The sequence below is a fragment of the Symphalangus syndactylus genome, chromosome 8, assembly GCF_028878055.3.
Source record: "Symphalangus syndactylus isolate Jambi chromosome 8, NHGRI_mSymSyn1-v2.1_pri, whole genome shotgun sequence".
Classification (NCBI taxonomy): domain Eukaryota; kingdom Metazoa; phylum Chordata; class Mammalia; order Primates; family Hylobatidae; genus Symphalangus; species Symphalangus syndactylus.
The window spans coordinates 11567236-11581828 of NC_072430.2; the positions used below are offsets into that span (position 1 = coordinate 11567236).

At 58.3% G+C, this 14593-nt stretch overlaps 1 gene segment (V, D, J or C); it reads left to right on the top strand.

Moving 5' to 3' along the window:
• Window positions 1-5603: 5603 nt before the first annotated feature.
• Window positions 5604-14579, top strand: LOC134737273 (immunoglobulin heavy constant gamma 1-like). The segment is given in 7 exon segments: window positions 5604-6541; window positions 9464-9757; window positions 10150-10200; window positions 10319-10648; window positions 10746-11060; window positions 12294-12424; window positions 13096-14579. Coding segments are annotated over 7 exon segments (1347 nt in total).
• The last annotated feature ends 14 nt before the right edge of the window (window positions 14580-14593 follow it).

A 14593-nucleotide genomic window follows, 5' to 3' on the forward strand; every position in this document is an offset into this window, starting at 1 on the left:
GTGAAGCATTCTAAAACATGCGAAACTGGAGTCCAGAGGGGGATGTAATACTTCCATGGGAAAGGTCAACCCTAAGCTATACGCAAATGTAGCTGCATGGGCTGGTGTGTTGGGTTGATGGCATCTCCCTGGCCAAATGTATGCCCACCTGGAACCACAGAATGTGACCATATTAAGAAATAGGGTCTTTACCAATTAGGTTAAGGACTTGAAATGATATCATACTAAATTTTGGATGGGTCCCAAATCCAAAGACTGGTGTCCTCATGAGAGGAGAGGACACAGACACACATGGAAGTAGCCATATGATGACAAAGGAGAAGATGTAGGGTATCAGGAGCCACCTGTGTTTGTCCCTTTGCATTACTGTAAAGAAATACATGAGGCTGAGTAACTTATAAAGGAAAGAGGTTGAATTGGCTCACAGTTCTGCAGGCTGTATAGGAAGCATGGCATCAGCATGTGCTTTTGTCGAGGACCTCAGGAAACTTACAATCATAGCAGAAGGTGAAGGCAGAGCAGGTATGCCACATGGCAAAAATGGGAGCAAGAGGCTGAGGGAGGCCCCAGACTTAAACAACTAGACTGTGTGTGAGCTAACTGGGGGAGAACTCACTCATCACCAAGGGGATGATGCTAAAAAATTCATGAGGGATCTGCCCTCATGATCTAATCACGTCCTAGAGGCCCCACCTCCAACACTGGGAATCATATTACAACATGAGATTTGGAGGGGACAAATATATAAACCATATCATTCCACCACTGGCCCCCCAAATCTCATGTCCTTCTCATGTTGCAAAATACAATCATGCCTTCTCAACAGTCCCCCAAAGCCTTACCTCATTCCAGAATCAACCCGAATTTCCCAAGTCCCAAGTCTTATCTGAAGATGAGTCCCTTCCACCTATCAGCCTATGAAATCAAAGACAAATTATTGACTCCCAAAATACAATGAGAGTTTAGATATTGGGTAAACATTCCCATTCCACAAGGGAGAATTTGGCAAAAAGAAAGGATCCACATGCCCCATACAGGTCAGAAATCCAGCAGGGCAGTTATTAAATCTTAAAGCTCCAAGGTAATCTCCTTTGACTGCATGTCCCATATCCAGGGCACACTGGTGCAGGGGGTGGGCTCCCAAGGCCTTGGACAACTCTACCCCTGTGGCTTTGGAGGATGTAGCCCCTCTGGCTTCTCTCAAACAACAGAGTTGAGTGCCTGTGGCTTTTCCAGATTCAGGGTGCAAGCTGCCAGTGGATCTACTATTCTGGGGTCTGGAGGACAGTTGCCCTCTTCCCACAGCTCCACTAGGCAGTCCCCTGGTGGGGACATTATATGGGGGTTCAACCCCACATTCTCTTTGGCACTGCTCTAGAAGAGGTACTCTGTGATGGCTCCATGCTGGCAGGAGGCTTCTGTCTGGGCACCTAGGCTTTCTCATACATTTCTGAAATCTAGAGGGAAGATGCCAAGCCTCCTTCACTCTTGCATTCTGGGGGCCTACAGGTTTAACCCCAGGTGGAAGTTGCCAAGCCTTATAGTGGCTTGCACTCTCCAAAGCAGCACCCTAAGCTATACTTGGGACCCTTTGAGCCAAGGCTGGAGCCAGAGGAGCCAGAATGTGGAGAGCAGTGTCCCAAGGCTTCACAGGCAGCAGTTGCCATGGGCATGGCCCACAAAACCATTCTTTCCTCCTTGGCCTCTGGGCCTGTGATGGGAAAGACTACCTCAGAGATTTCCGAAATGCCTTCAAGGCCTTTTTCCCTTTCTTCTGGATATAAGCACTTAGCTCCCTTTTAGTTATGCTAATCTCTCTAGCAAGTGGCTGCTCCATAGCCTACTTATATTTCTCTCCTGAAAATACCATTTTCTTTTCTACCACATGGCCAGGCTGTGAATTTTCCACATTTTTTATGCTCTGCTTCCCTTTGTTGATGAAAAAAGCCAAACTCTGTAAAACACTTGACGAGATTGATTCTGAGACAAATATGAGAGCCATGAACTGTGGCACAGCCTCAAAAGGTCCTGAGAACATGTGTGCAAGGTTGTTGGGTTACAGCTTGGTTTTATGTTTTAGAAAGACGTGAGACATCAATCAATACACATAAAGTATACATTAGTTTGGTTTGGAATGGCAGGACAATTCAAAGTGGGGAATTCCAAATCATAGGTGGATTTGAAGATTTTCTGATTGGCATTGGCTGAAAAAGTTAAATTATCTAAAAAGTTGAAGTCAGCAAAAAGCAATGCTTAAGATAAAGGGGGTTGTGGAAGCCAAGGTTCTTGTTATGTAGATGAAGCCTCCAGGTTCCAGACAGAAGAGATGGTCAATGTCTCTTATCAGAACCTAAAAGGTGCCAGACTCTTGGATAAATCTCTCCTGAATCAGGAAGAGATCTGGAAAGGGAAAAAGATTCTCTACAGAATACAAATTTCCTCCACAAGAGACGGCTTTGCAGAAGCATTCCAAAATGTGTCAGAAAAATGTATTCTGGGATAAAATATTGGAATTTCCTTCCATGCCTGCCATCTGTCATGTGATGCTATACCAGAGTCAGGTTGGAATTTGATACCTTATTGCTACAAAGAGTCTGCTTTGTCAGTCTTAAGCTCCCTGTTTTAATGTTAACACTGGCCAACTGAGCCTAAACTCCAAAAGGGAGAGGGTATAGTGAGGGACCTCCAAACCACCCTCCCCTTCCTGTCATGGCCTGAACTGGTTTTCCAGGTTTCTTTGGAATCCCCTTGGATTAGCATTTTATTTTTTCGTTTACACCTTTTAAATATAAGTTCCAACTTTAAGTCATTTCTTTGCTCCCATATCTTACCATAGACTGTTAGAAGCAACCAGGTCACATGTTAGAAATGTCTGCTTAGAAATGTCTTCCACCAGATGCCCTAAGTCATCACTCTTAAGGTCAAACTTCCACAGATCACTAGGGCATGAACAGAGTGTAGCCAAGTTGTTTCGTAGGATTTAACAAGGGTGATCTTTACTCCAGTTCCCAATAAGTTCCTCACTTCCATCTGAGATTTGATCACGCTGGCTTTCACAGTCCATATGTCTATCAGCATTTTGGTGACAACCATTTAATCAGTCTCTAAGAAATTCCAAACTTTCCCTCATCTTCCTGTCTTCTTCTGAGTGCTCCAAATTCTTTTAGCCTCTCTGCCTGTTACCTAACTCCAAAGCTGCTTCCACATATTCAGGTATCTTTATAGCAATGTTCCACTCCTCAATACCAATTTTCTGTGTTAGTTTGTGTTACTAGAAAAAAAAAAATACATGAGGCTAGTAATTTATAAAGAAAAGAAGTTTAGGCTGGGCACTGTGGCTCATACCTGTAATCCTAGCATTTTGGGAGGCAGAGGCAGGAGGATCACTTGAGCTCAGAAGTTTGAGACCAACCTGGGCCACATAGTGAGAACTTGTCTTGAAAACACAAGAAGAAGGGAAGGGTGGGGGAGAGCAGAAGGGCAGGACAGGGCAGGGCAGGGCAGAAGGGACAGGCAGGGAACGCAGAAGAGAAAGAAGGAAAGGAGGTTTAATTAGCTCACAGTTCTGCAGGCCATTCCGGAAACATGGCCCTGGCATCTGCTTCTGGCGAGGCCTCAGGGAGATTGCAATCACGGCAAAAGGCGAAGGGGGAGCAGGCGTGTCACATGGCAAGAGGGAGCAAGAGAAGTGGCATGTCCCAGACTTTTAAACTACCAGCTGTCACGTGGACTAACTGAGGGAGAACTCACTCATCACCTGGGGGATGGTGCTAAACCATTCGTGAGGGGTTCCAGCCCTGTGATCTAATCACCTCCCACCAGGCCCCACCTCCAACACTGGGATTAACATCTCAACGTGAAATTTGGAGGGACACACAACCAAACCATTTCACCACAGGTAGCTGGAAGAGGCAGAGGGTCCTCTCCTGGAGCACTCAGAGACAGCCACCAACACCTTGATCTCAGATTCCTGACTTCCAGAACGCTGAAAAAATTTTTGTTGTTTTCAGCCGCATTTGTGGTATTTTGTTACGGCAACCACAGCACAGATATACCTGGTAACAGAGTTCCTTAGCCTCCAAAATACAAGCCTGGGGTAAATAACCATTGAATTTGGCCACTTGGAAATCAGGAAGAATGTAATAAGCATCATCGATGGACGGGATGACCTGGGAGATCGTGGCAAGTTTAAAGCTAATTGGAAGTTGGCAACCAAAAAATCCTGTCTTGCAAATTGCCAGGAAATCGCCAAGAAAACCTTTAGAAAACATGGTTAAAGATGGAGAAACCCAGATGACTCCCTGGTTTCTGAAGAGGTGCTTAGGCATTTAAGTGAGACTGACGAGAGTTCACACTGTACCCTTCAGAAGGGCGGACACTCACGAGATCGTCAACCATGGCTCCCTCGCCGGGAGGCAGACACAGAGCTGGAGGCAGCTGGATGCTTCCTGTTCCACCCTGGATGCTTCCTGTTCCATGCTGGATGCTTCCTCTTCCATTCTGGATGTTTCCTGTTCCATGGTGGACGTTTCTTGTTCCATTCTGGATGCTTCCTGTTCCATGCTGGATGCTTCCTGTTCCATGGTGGATGTTTCTTGTTCCACTCTGGATGCTTCCTGTTCCATGTGGATGCTTCCAGTTCCATTCTGGATGCTTCCTGTTCCATGCTGAATGCTTCCTTTTCCATTCCAGACATTTCCTATTCCATTCTGGACACTTCCTGTGCAACATCTCCTTGGGCTTTTGGTCTACCCAGTCCCTCTGGCTGCATCCCATCCCCCACTACCCCCCACCTCCACGTTCGTCCTTGCCCAGCTCCTCCCTATCTCTAGAGCTTTGGCCTGGCAAGGTCCCTCCTGGTCTCAGTCCAGCTCCCCCAGCACAGGTAGGAGCCTTGCACCTGCCCTCGGACCTCCCCACCCTGCATGATGCCAGCATCCCCCAGGCCCCAGGGAGGCCCCATTTCTCTCTCTTTTTGTAGTCCGGTGGCCGTGGAGTCCCACTGCAACTCGGGTGTGCCCCTCGCCTCTGAGGAAGCGAAGTGCCCTATGCTAAGCAGAGGCCATCCCCTCTGCTCAGTCCCAGGACCCTGCCCCCTACCCCTTCCCCTCACCTGCACCACAGGCTCTGGCTGACTCTGCCCAGGCCCTGAATGGGCCCCTCTGGCTCCCCTCTGCTACTACACTGCCCTGCACCACCTCCATTCAGCTTCAGTGTGTTCATCCACCTGTCCCACGTCCCCTCAGTCCCCAGGAGCAGAGCTGGTGGCCCTGGCCCCTGGCAGCCCATCTTGTTCCTTCTGGAGCGCCAGCCTCAGAGGGCTTCCTCTGCAGGGTCCACTCAGGCCAGCCCTGAGACCCTCCTGGTCTCAAGCACATGTTTCCCCTGTAGCCAGACTTGCCCCTGCCTGTGAGCTCAGCCCTGAGCCCTGGAACGCCTTCCCTTCTCCATCCCAGCTCGCCCTGGCCAGCTGCTCAGCAGGATGGGCTCACACTCCCCTCCCTGCACCATGAGTCAGAGCCAGCTGGAGAGACGCCCAGGCCAAAGCAGCCACCAGGGCCCAGTGGGGGCCAGAAGGCTCAGGTGACAGGCCCAGGTATTGAGAGGCTGAGGCCATGGGCGGAATGGTCATAATCGCTGCCAGTCTCAGTCCAGCCCCAGGGACTCAGAGACAGAGAAAAGAGCAGTGCACAAGGTCCAGGCTCCCCACCTTCTCCCGTGAGTATGGGGGAGTATGGGGGCAGCCACCACCCCCATCCCCACACACCCATGAGGCAGCCTCGGCTGTGTGTGGACTCCCCCTCGCCCTCTGACACAGAAACCACCAGAAGAAAAGGGAACTTCAGGAAGTAAGCAGTGCCACCAGTTTCAATCCTGTTCTTAGTCTTTGCAGTGTGGAGTTCACACCCCTGGGGACCTGGGGGCCGAGCTGTAATTTCCTAGGAAGACAAATAGCGGCTGACGGCGGGGGCGGGGCTGCCCACACCTGCCACACCAGATCAGGAAGGGCTGAGACCCCCCACCTCGATGAGTGGGGTCAGCACAGGGCAGGGCACAGGCTCGGGACGAGAAGGACAGAGCCTGGGCACAGCCGTGGGCACTCCTGGGCCTCAGCTGCTGAACAGGCTGCAAGAGGCTGGGGAGACGCTGGGGCGAGGCCAGCCCCACATGTAGGCCCAAGCAGAGCCAGCACGGGGGAGGTGGGCAGCCTTCAGGCACCGATGCCCACCCAGTGCGAGACAACAAGGCCCGTGGGCAGAGGCTTCCAAGCCAACAGGGCAGGACACACCAGAGGCTGACTGAGGCCTCCAGGACGACCGGGCTGGGAGCACAAGGAACATGACGGGATGTGGCAGAGCCAGCTGTGGGTAATGCCAGGATGGGCAGGACCAACCTGAGATGAGGAGGCAGCAGAGCGAGAGAGGAGCAGAGGCCCCAGGTGAACGGAGGGGCTTGTCCAGGCCGGCAGCATCACCGGAGCCCAGGGCAGGGTCAGCAGTGCTGGCCGTGGCGCCCTCCTCTCAGCCAGGACCAAGGGCAGGTGAGCCAGGAGCAGAGCGGGGGGGCTGAGTGTGGCAGCAGGACAGGAGGGCGGAAGCCAAGGAGCCCAGAGGCAGAGGCAGGGACAGGGGAGGGACAGGGGCTGGGCTCAGAGCCAGCTGATGGGGCTGGGGCACCTGCGGGCGGGGAGCAGGGCTGTGGTCAGCAGCAGAGAGGAGGGAAGAGCTGTGCTGAGCGCACGGGCGGGAGGAGGGAAGAGTCCAGGGAGGCCCAGAAAGGCCCAGAGCGCAGCAGGCCTGGGGCGAGGGAAGGGGCTGAGGCTCCATGCGTTCAGGGAGCTGACCCAGCAGAGCAGAGGCCACTGAGGAGCTGAGGTTCCGGAGAGGCTTCCAGAGCAGGAGCAGTGCAGGGACGGGAGGATCCGGGAGCTCATCCAGGAGGGGCACATGGGCAAGGGCAAGGGGCTCTGTTGGGGAGACCTGACTGGACACTGGGGCTGCTCCACAGCATAGGGAACACACCAAGTGCTGCAAAAACAAAAATGAGGCCAGAAAAACAGCCCAAACCTGGACAGAGGGTGCCAGGACAGGCAGGGGGGCAACAGTGGCCTGAGTGATGCCCTGGGTTGAGGGAGGACAGAATGAGCAGGGGGCAGCTCCTGGAGCTCAGCGGACCAGGGCAGAGCAGCCACAGGTGAGGAGGGGCAGGTGGGGGCAGGAGGAGCAGGGGGAAGACCCTGGAGCTCAGGGGACCAGGGCAGAGCAGCCGCAGGTGAGCACGGGCTGGTGGGCGGCAGGAGGAACAGGGGGCAGCTCCTGGACTTCAGGGGACCAGGGGAGAGCATCTGAAGGTGAACAGGGGCCAGTGGGGACAGGAAGAGCACGGGGCACCCCCTGGAGCTCAGGGGACCAGGGCAGATTAGCCGCAGGTGAGGAGGGGCAGGTGGGGGGCAGGAGGAACAGGGGGCAGCTCCGGGACTTCAGGGGACCAGGGGAGAGCATCTGAAGGTGAACAAGGGCCGGTGGGGACAGGAAAAGCAGGGGGAAGCCCCTGGAGCTCAGGGGACCAGGGCAGAGCAGCCACAGGTGAGCAGCGGCTGGTAGGAAGCAGGAGGAGCAGGGGCCAGCTTCTGGAGCTCAGAGCACCAGGGCAGAGCAGCCTCAGGTGAGCAGGGACAGGTAGGAGGCAGGACAAGCAGGGGGCAGCCCCTGGAGCTGAGGGGACAGGGGAGAGCATCAGAAGGTGAGCAGGACCGAGGCTCAGCCTCAGTGAGTCAGAGCAGGGCAGCTGCAGGTGAGCAGGGCAGGTGGGGGACAGGACGAGCAGGGGACAGGCACTAGAGCTCAGGGCATGGCAGCCACAGTTGAGCAGGGCCGGTGGGAGGCTGCACTCAGCTCCTAGACTTTGGCAGGAGCTGGGTACTTGCTGGCAGCCAACAGCTGAGGGCTGGTGAAAGCACAGTGCAGCCTCCTGGTGCAGGGAAGGAGGTGTGAGCCCATAACGCTGAGAGGTTGGCCAGGGCGAGCCGGGATGGAGAAGGGAAGACATTCCAGGGCTCGGGGCTGAGCTCACAGGCAGAGGCAGGTCTGGCGGCAGCGGGAACGTGTGCTGAGACCAGGAGGGTCCCAGGGCTGGCCCCAGTGGACCATGGGCAGGAAGGCCTCTGAGGCTGGCGCCCCAGAAGGAACAAGATGGGCTGCCAGGAGCCAGGGCCACCAGCACAATGAAGCTGAGGGGAGGTGGTGCAGGGCAGCGTAGCAGCAGAGGGGAGCCAGAGGGGCCCATTCAGGGCCTGGGCAGAGTCAGCCAGAGCCTGTGGTGCAGGTGAGGGGAAGGGGTAGTGGGCAGGGCCCTGGGGCTGAGCAGACGGGATGGCCTGGCTGAGGGCGCTTAGCTTCCTCAGAGGTCGGGGCACACCCAGCCTGCAGTGGGACTCCAGGGCCACTGGCCAGCAGCAGAGAGAAATGGGGCCTCCCTGTGGCCTGGGGGTCCTGGCGCCATGCAGGGTAGGGAGGGCCAAGGGCAGGCGCAAGGGTCCTACCTGTGCTGGGGGGCCTGGGCTGAGCCCAGCAGGGACCTTGCCGGGGGAAGCTCTGGAGAGAGGGAGGAGCTGGGCTGGTGGCCCAGAAGGCCAGGCCAGGGCTGGAAGGGTGAGGGTGTGATGACTGAGCCTCCAGAAGTAATGCAGGACACTGGGGAGGCAGGGGGCATCCAGGCACTCAGGGCCCTGACCTGGGCTGCTGCACACTGGGGCTAAGGGGAAAGGATGGGAGAGGCTGAGGAGGAGGCTCCCAGGGGGCTATTCCAAGGCAGGGGGTTCCGGGGCCCTGGGGCTGAAGGGCGCCGACCCTATGCAGTGTCTGGCCCCTGCTACACAGAAGACAAGGGCCCTGGAGGGCAGAGGGCAGGCTATGACCAGGGCCCTGGGCAAGTCAGGACCACCTACTAGGGGAGGGCCACACTGGGGCGGCAGGGTCAGGGGCTACAGGGGGCTCCGGGGACCCACCAGAAGCCATATGAGAACAGTGGCCACTGGTCAAGCCAGGCACCCATAAAAGACTGGAGTGGGATTGATGGGAATGAGCCATCCCTGAGGGGGCACCGATTACCAGAGCTGAGGCCAAGCTAGAGGCCCTGGACTGTGCTGACTCCCGGCAGACACAGAGCCCTGACCCGGCTGCCGAGCCCCGCCTCCTAGGCTGCAGGGGTGCCTGCAGAAGGGCACCACAGGGCTGCCGGTCCTGCAAGCTTTCTGGGGTGGGCCAGGACTGACCTTGGCTTTGGGGTAGGGAGGGGGCTAAGATGAGGCAGGTGGCGCCAGCCAGGTGCACACCCAATGCCCGTGAGCCCAGACACTGGACCCTGCCTGGACCCTCGTGGACAGGCAAGAACCGAGGGGCCTCCGCGCCCTGGGCCCAGCTCTCTCCCACACCACGGTCACATGGCGCCACCTCTCTTGCAGCCTCCACCAAGGGCCCATCGGTCTTCCCCCTGGCGCCCTCCTCCAGGAGCACTTCTGAGAGCACAGCGGCCCTGGGCTGCCTGGTCAAGGACTACTTCCCCGAACCGGTGACCGTGTCGTGGAACTCAGGCGCCCTGACCAGCGGCGTGCACACCTTCCCGGCTATCCTACAGTCCTCAGGGCTCTACTCCCTCAGCAGCGTGGTGACCGTGCCCTCCAGCAGCTTGGGCACCCAGACCTACATCTGCAACGTAGATCACAAGCCGAGCAACACCAAGGTGGACAAGAGAGTTGGTGAGAGGCCAGCGCAGGGAGGGAGGGTGTCTGCTGGAAGCCAGGCTCAGCCCTCCTGCCTGGACACACCCCAGCTCTGCAGCCCCAGCCCAGAGCAGCAGGGCAGGCCCCATCTGTCTCCTCACGCAGAGGCCTCTGCCCGCCCCACTCATGCTCAGGGAGAGGGTCTTCTGGCTTTTTCCACCAGGCTCTGGGCAGGCACAGGCTGGATGCCCCTACCCCAAGCCCTGTGCACAAAGGGGCAGGTGCTGGGCTCAGACTGGCCAAGAGCCATATCCGGGAGGACCCTGCCCCTGACCTAAGCCCACCCCAAAGGCCAAACTCTCCACTCCCTCAGCTCAGAAACCTTCTCTCCTCCCAGACCACAGTAACTCCCAATCTTCTCTCTGCAGAGCCCAAAACCCAATGTTGTGACACAACTCACACATGCCCACCGTGCCCAGGTAAGCCAGCCCAGGCCTCGCCCTCCAGCTCAAGGCGGGACAAGTGCCCTAGAGTGGCCTGCATCCAGGGACAGGCCCCAGCCGGGTGCTGACACATCCGCCTCCATCTCTTCCTCAGCACCTGAACTCCTGGGGGGACCGTCAGTCTTCCTCTTCCCCCCAAAACCCAAGGACACCCTCATGATCTCCCGGACCCCTGAGGTCACGTGCGTGGTGGTGGACGTGAGCCAGGAAGACCCCGAGGTCCAGTTCAACTGGTACGTGGACGGTGTGGAGGTGCACAATGCCAAGACAAAGCCGCGGGAGCAGCAGTTCAACAGCACGTTCCGTGTGGTCAGCGTCCTCACCGTCGGGCACCAGGACTGGCTGAACGGCAAGGAGTACAAGTGCAAGGTCTCCAACAAAGGCCTCCCAGCCCCCATCGAGAGAACCATCTCCAAACCCAAAGGTGGGACCCGCGGGGCGCGAGGGCCACATGGACAGAGGCCGGCTGGGCCCACCCTCTGCCCTGGGAGTGACCGCTGTGCCGACCTCTGTCCCTACAGGGCAGCCCCGAGAGCCACAGGTGTACACCCTGTCCCCGTCCCGGGATGAGATGACCAAGAACCAGGTCAGCCTGACCTGCCTGGTCAAAGGCTTCTACCCCAGCGACATCGCCGTGGAGTGGGAGAGCAGCGGGCAGCCGGAGAACAACTACAAGACCACGCCTCCCGTGCTGGACTCTGACGGCTCCTACTTCCTCTACAGCAAGCTCACCGTGGACAAGAGCAGGTGGCAGCAGGGGAACGTCTTCTCATGCTCCGTGATGCATGAGGCTCTGCACAACCACTACACGCAGAAGAGCCTCTCCCTGTCTCCGGGTAAATGAGTGCGACGGCCGGCAAGCCCCTGCTCCGCGGGCTCTCGGGGTCCCGAGAGGATGCTTGGCACACACCCCGTGTACATACTTCCCGGGCGCCCAGCATGGAAATAAAGCACCCAGCACTGCCCTGGGCCCTGCGAGACTGTGACGGTTCTTTCCGCGGGTCAGGCCGAGTCTGAGGCCTGAGTGGCATGAGGGAGGCAGAGCGGGTCCCGCTGTCCCCACACTGGCCCAGGCTGTGCAGGTGTGCCTGGGCCGCCTAGGGTGGGGCTCAGCCAGGGGCTGCCCTCGGCAGGGTGGGGGCTTTGCCAGCGTGGCCCTCCCTCCAGCAGCAGCTGCCCTGGGCTGAGCCACGAGAAGCCCTAGGAGCCCCTGGGGACAGACACAGCCCCTGCCTCTGTAGCAGACTGTCCTGTTCTGTGAGCGCCCTGTCCTCAGACCCCCGTGCCCACTCGGGGACATGCCTAGTCCATGTGCGTAGGGACAGGCCCTCCCTCACTCATCTACCCCCACGGCACTAACCCTGGCAGCCCTGCCCAGCCTCGCACCGGCATGGGACACAACCGACTCCTGGGGACATGCACTCTCGGGCCCTATGGAGGGACTGGGCCAGATGCCCACACGCACACTCAGCCCAGACCCGTTAAACAAACCCTGCACTAAGGTTGGCGGGCCACACGGCCACCACACACACGTGCACGCCTCACACACGGAGCCTCACCCGGGCGACCAGAGCAAGGTCCCCGCACACGTGAACACTCCTCGGACACAGGCCCCCACGAGCCCCACGCAGCACCTCAAGGCCCATGAGCTGCTCAGCAGCTTCTCCACATGCTGACCAGCTCAGACAAACCCAGCCTTCCTCTCACAAGGGTGCCCCTGCAGCCGCCACACACACACAGGCCCCCACACAGGGGATCACATGCCACGTCGTGTCCCTGGCTCTGGCCCACTTCCCAATACCGCCCTTCCCTGCAATTGGAGTCACATGAGGGGTGGGCTTCACATCCTCCTGCCCTCTGGGCCTCAGGGAGGGACACGGGAGATGGGGAGTGGCTGAGCCCCGGGGCCAAAGCTGATGCCCAGGGTGGGCAGCTTCGGGGAGCTGACCTCAGGACACTGTTGGCCCATCCCGGCCAGGCCCCACATCCTGGGTCCCGCCACAGAGGGAATCACCCCCAGAGGCCCGAGCCCAGCAGGACACAGCACTGACCACCCCCTTCCTGTCCAGAGCTGCAACTGGAGGAGAGCTGTGTGGAGGCGCAGGACGGGGAGCTGGACGGGCTGTGGACGACCATCAGCATCTTCATCACACTCTTCCTACTAAGCGTGTGCTACAGTGCCACCGTCACCTTCTTCAAGGTCAGCCGCACGTTGTCCCCAGCTGTCCTTGACATTGTACCCCAGGCTGTCACACACTGTCCCTGACACTGTCCCCCAGGCTGTCCCCCTGTCCCTGACGCTGTCCCCCACGTTCTCAAACTGTCCCCCATGCTGTCCCCACCTGTCCAACAGTGTCCCCCAGGCTGTATCCACATGTCCCTGACACTGTCCCTCATGCTGTCCCCACCTGTCCCGGACACTCTCCTCCACGCTATCTCGACCTGTCCCCAACACTGTCCCCCATGCTATCCCCCTGTCCCTGACAATGTCCTCCGCTGTTTCCTCTTGTCCCCTCCTATCCCCAACACTGTCCTCCACACTCGCCCACCTGTCCCTGTCCCCCACGCTGTCCCCATCTGTCCCCGACACTTTCCTCCACACTCTCTCCACCTGTCTCTGACACTGTCCCCCATGCTGTCCCCACCTGTCCCTGTCACTGTCTTCTGTGCTGTCCCCATGCTGTTGCTGCCCTGGCTCTGCTCTCCATGTCCAAGCCTCAGAGCAGGCAGTGGTGAGGCCATGGCACCTGGGTGGCCTGAGGGGTAGTCGGGCCTTGGGGACAGGGCTGTGGCCTGGGTGGCCTGAGGGGTAGTCGGGCCTTGGGGGCAGGGCTGTGGCCTCCTCATCCCTGTGCTGTCCATTGCCTACAGGTGAAGTGGATCTTCTCCTCGATGGTGGACCTGAAGCAGACCATCATCCCCGACTACAGGAACATGATCAGGCAGGAGGCCTAGGGCCACCCTCTGCAGGGTGTCCAGGGCTGCCCAGACCCTACACAGGAGCCATGGGCCATGCTCAGCCACCACCCAGGCCACACCTGCCCCCTGACCTCACTGCCCTCAACCCCATGGCTCTCTGGCCTCACAGTCGCCCTCTGACCCTGCCACACCTGACACACCCCCCTTCCAGACCCTGTGCATAGCAGGTCTACCCCAGATCTCCGCTGCTTGGTGCCTGCAGGGCGCTGGGGGCCAGGTGTCCCCTCAGCAGGACATCCCTGCCCTCCGGCCCGCCAGGTGCTCACACAAAAGGAGGCAGCGACCGGCATGCCAGGCCCCCACCCACGCAGGAGCTGGCCCTGGAGCCAACCCCGTCCACACCAGCCTCCTGAACACAGGCGTGGTTTCCAGATGGTGAGTGGGAGCATCAGCCGCCAAGGTAGGGAAGCCACAGCACCATCAGGCCTGTTGGGAGGCTTCGGGGAGCTGCGAAGGCTCACTCAGACGGCCTTCCTCCCAGCCCCCAGCCAGCCAGCCTCCATTCCAGGCACTCCCGTGAACTCCTGACATGAGGAATGAGGTTGTTCTTATTTCAAGCAAAGAACGCTGCTCTCTGGCTCCTTGGAACAGTCTCGGTGCCAGCACCACCCCTTGGCTGCCTGCCCACACTGCTGGATTCTCGGGAGGAACTCAACCCACAGGGACAGCCAGCCCCAGAGTCTGCACTGGGAAGAGAAGGGGCCAGGCCCAGGACACTGCCACCTCCCACCCGCTCCACTCCACTGAGATCACTCAGAGAAGAGCCTGGGCCATGGGGCCGCTGTAGAGCCCCAGAGTGCAAGGGTGAGGAGAGCCCAAGGAAGGGGCATCTGCCCAGACAGGCCTCCCAGAGAAGGTCCCAGGCGGGCAAGACTCAGCCTTGGTGGGGCCTGAGGACAGAGGAGGCCCAGGAGCACGGGGGAGAGAGGTGGAGGGACACCAGGAGAGCCAGGAGCGTGGACACAGCCAGAACTCATCACAGAGGCTGGCGTCCAGCCCCAGGTCAGGTGCAGCAGGAACAAGCAGCCACTCTGGGGGCACGAGGTGGAGAGGCGAGACGACAAAGAGGGTGCCCGTGTTCTTGCGAAAGCGGGTCTGCTGGCCACGAGTGCTGGACGGAGGCCCCCACGCTCTGCTGCCCCCATCACGCCGTTCCGTGAATGTCACGCAGAATCTGCAGACAGGAAGGGAGGCACAAGCAGGAGTGCGACAAGTGCCTGCCTCGGCCGTCAGGGAGGACTCCCGGGCTCACTCGAAGGAGGTGCCACAATTTCAGCTTTGGTAGCTTTTCTTCTTTTACATTTTCTAAAGCTCATTAATTGTCTTTAATGCTTCTCTTTTTTGATGACAATAAAATATCCTGTTTAAGTCTTGTACTTCGTGATGGGAG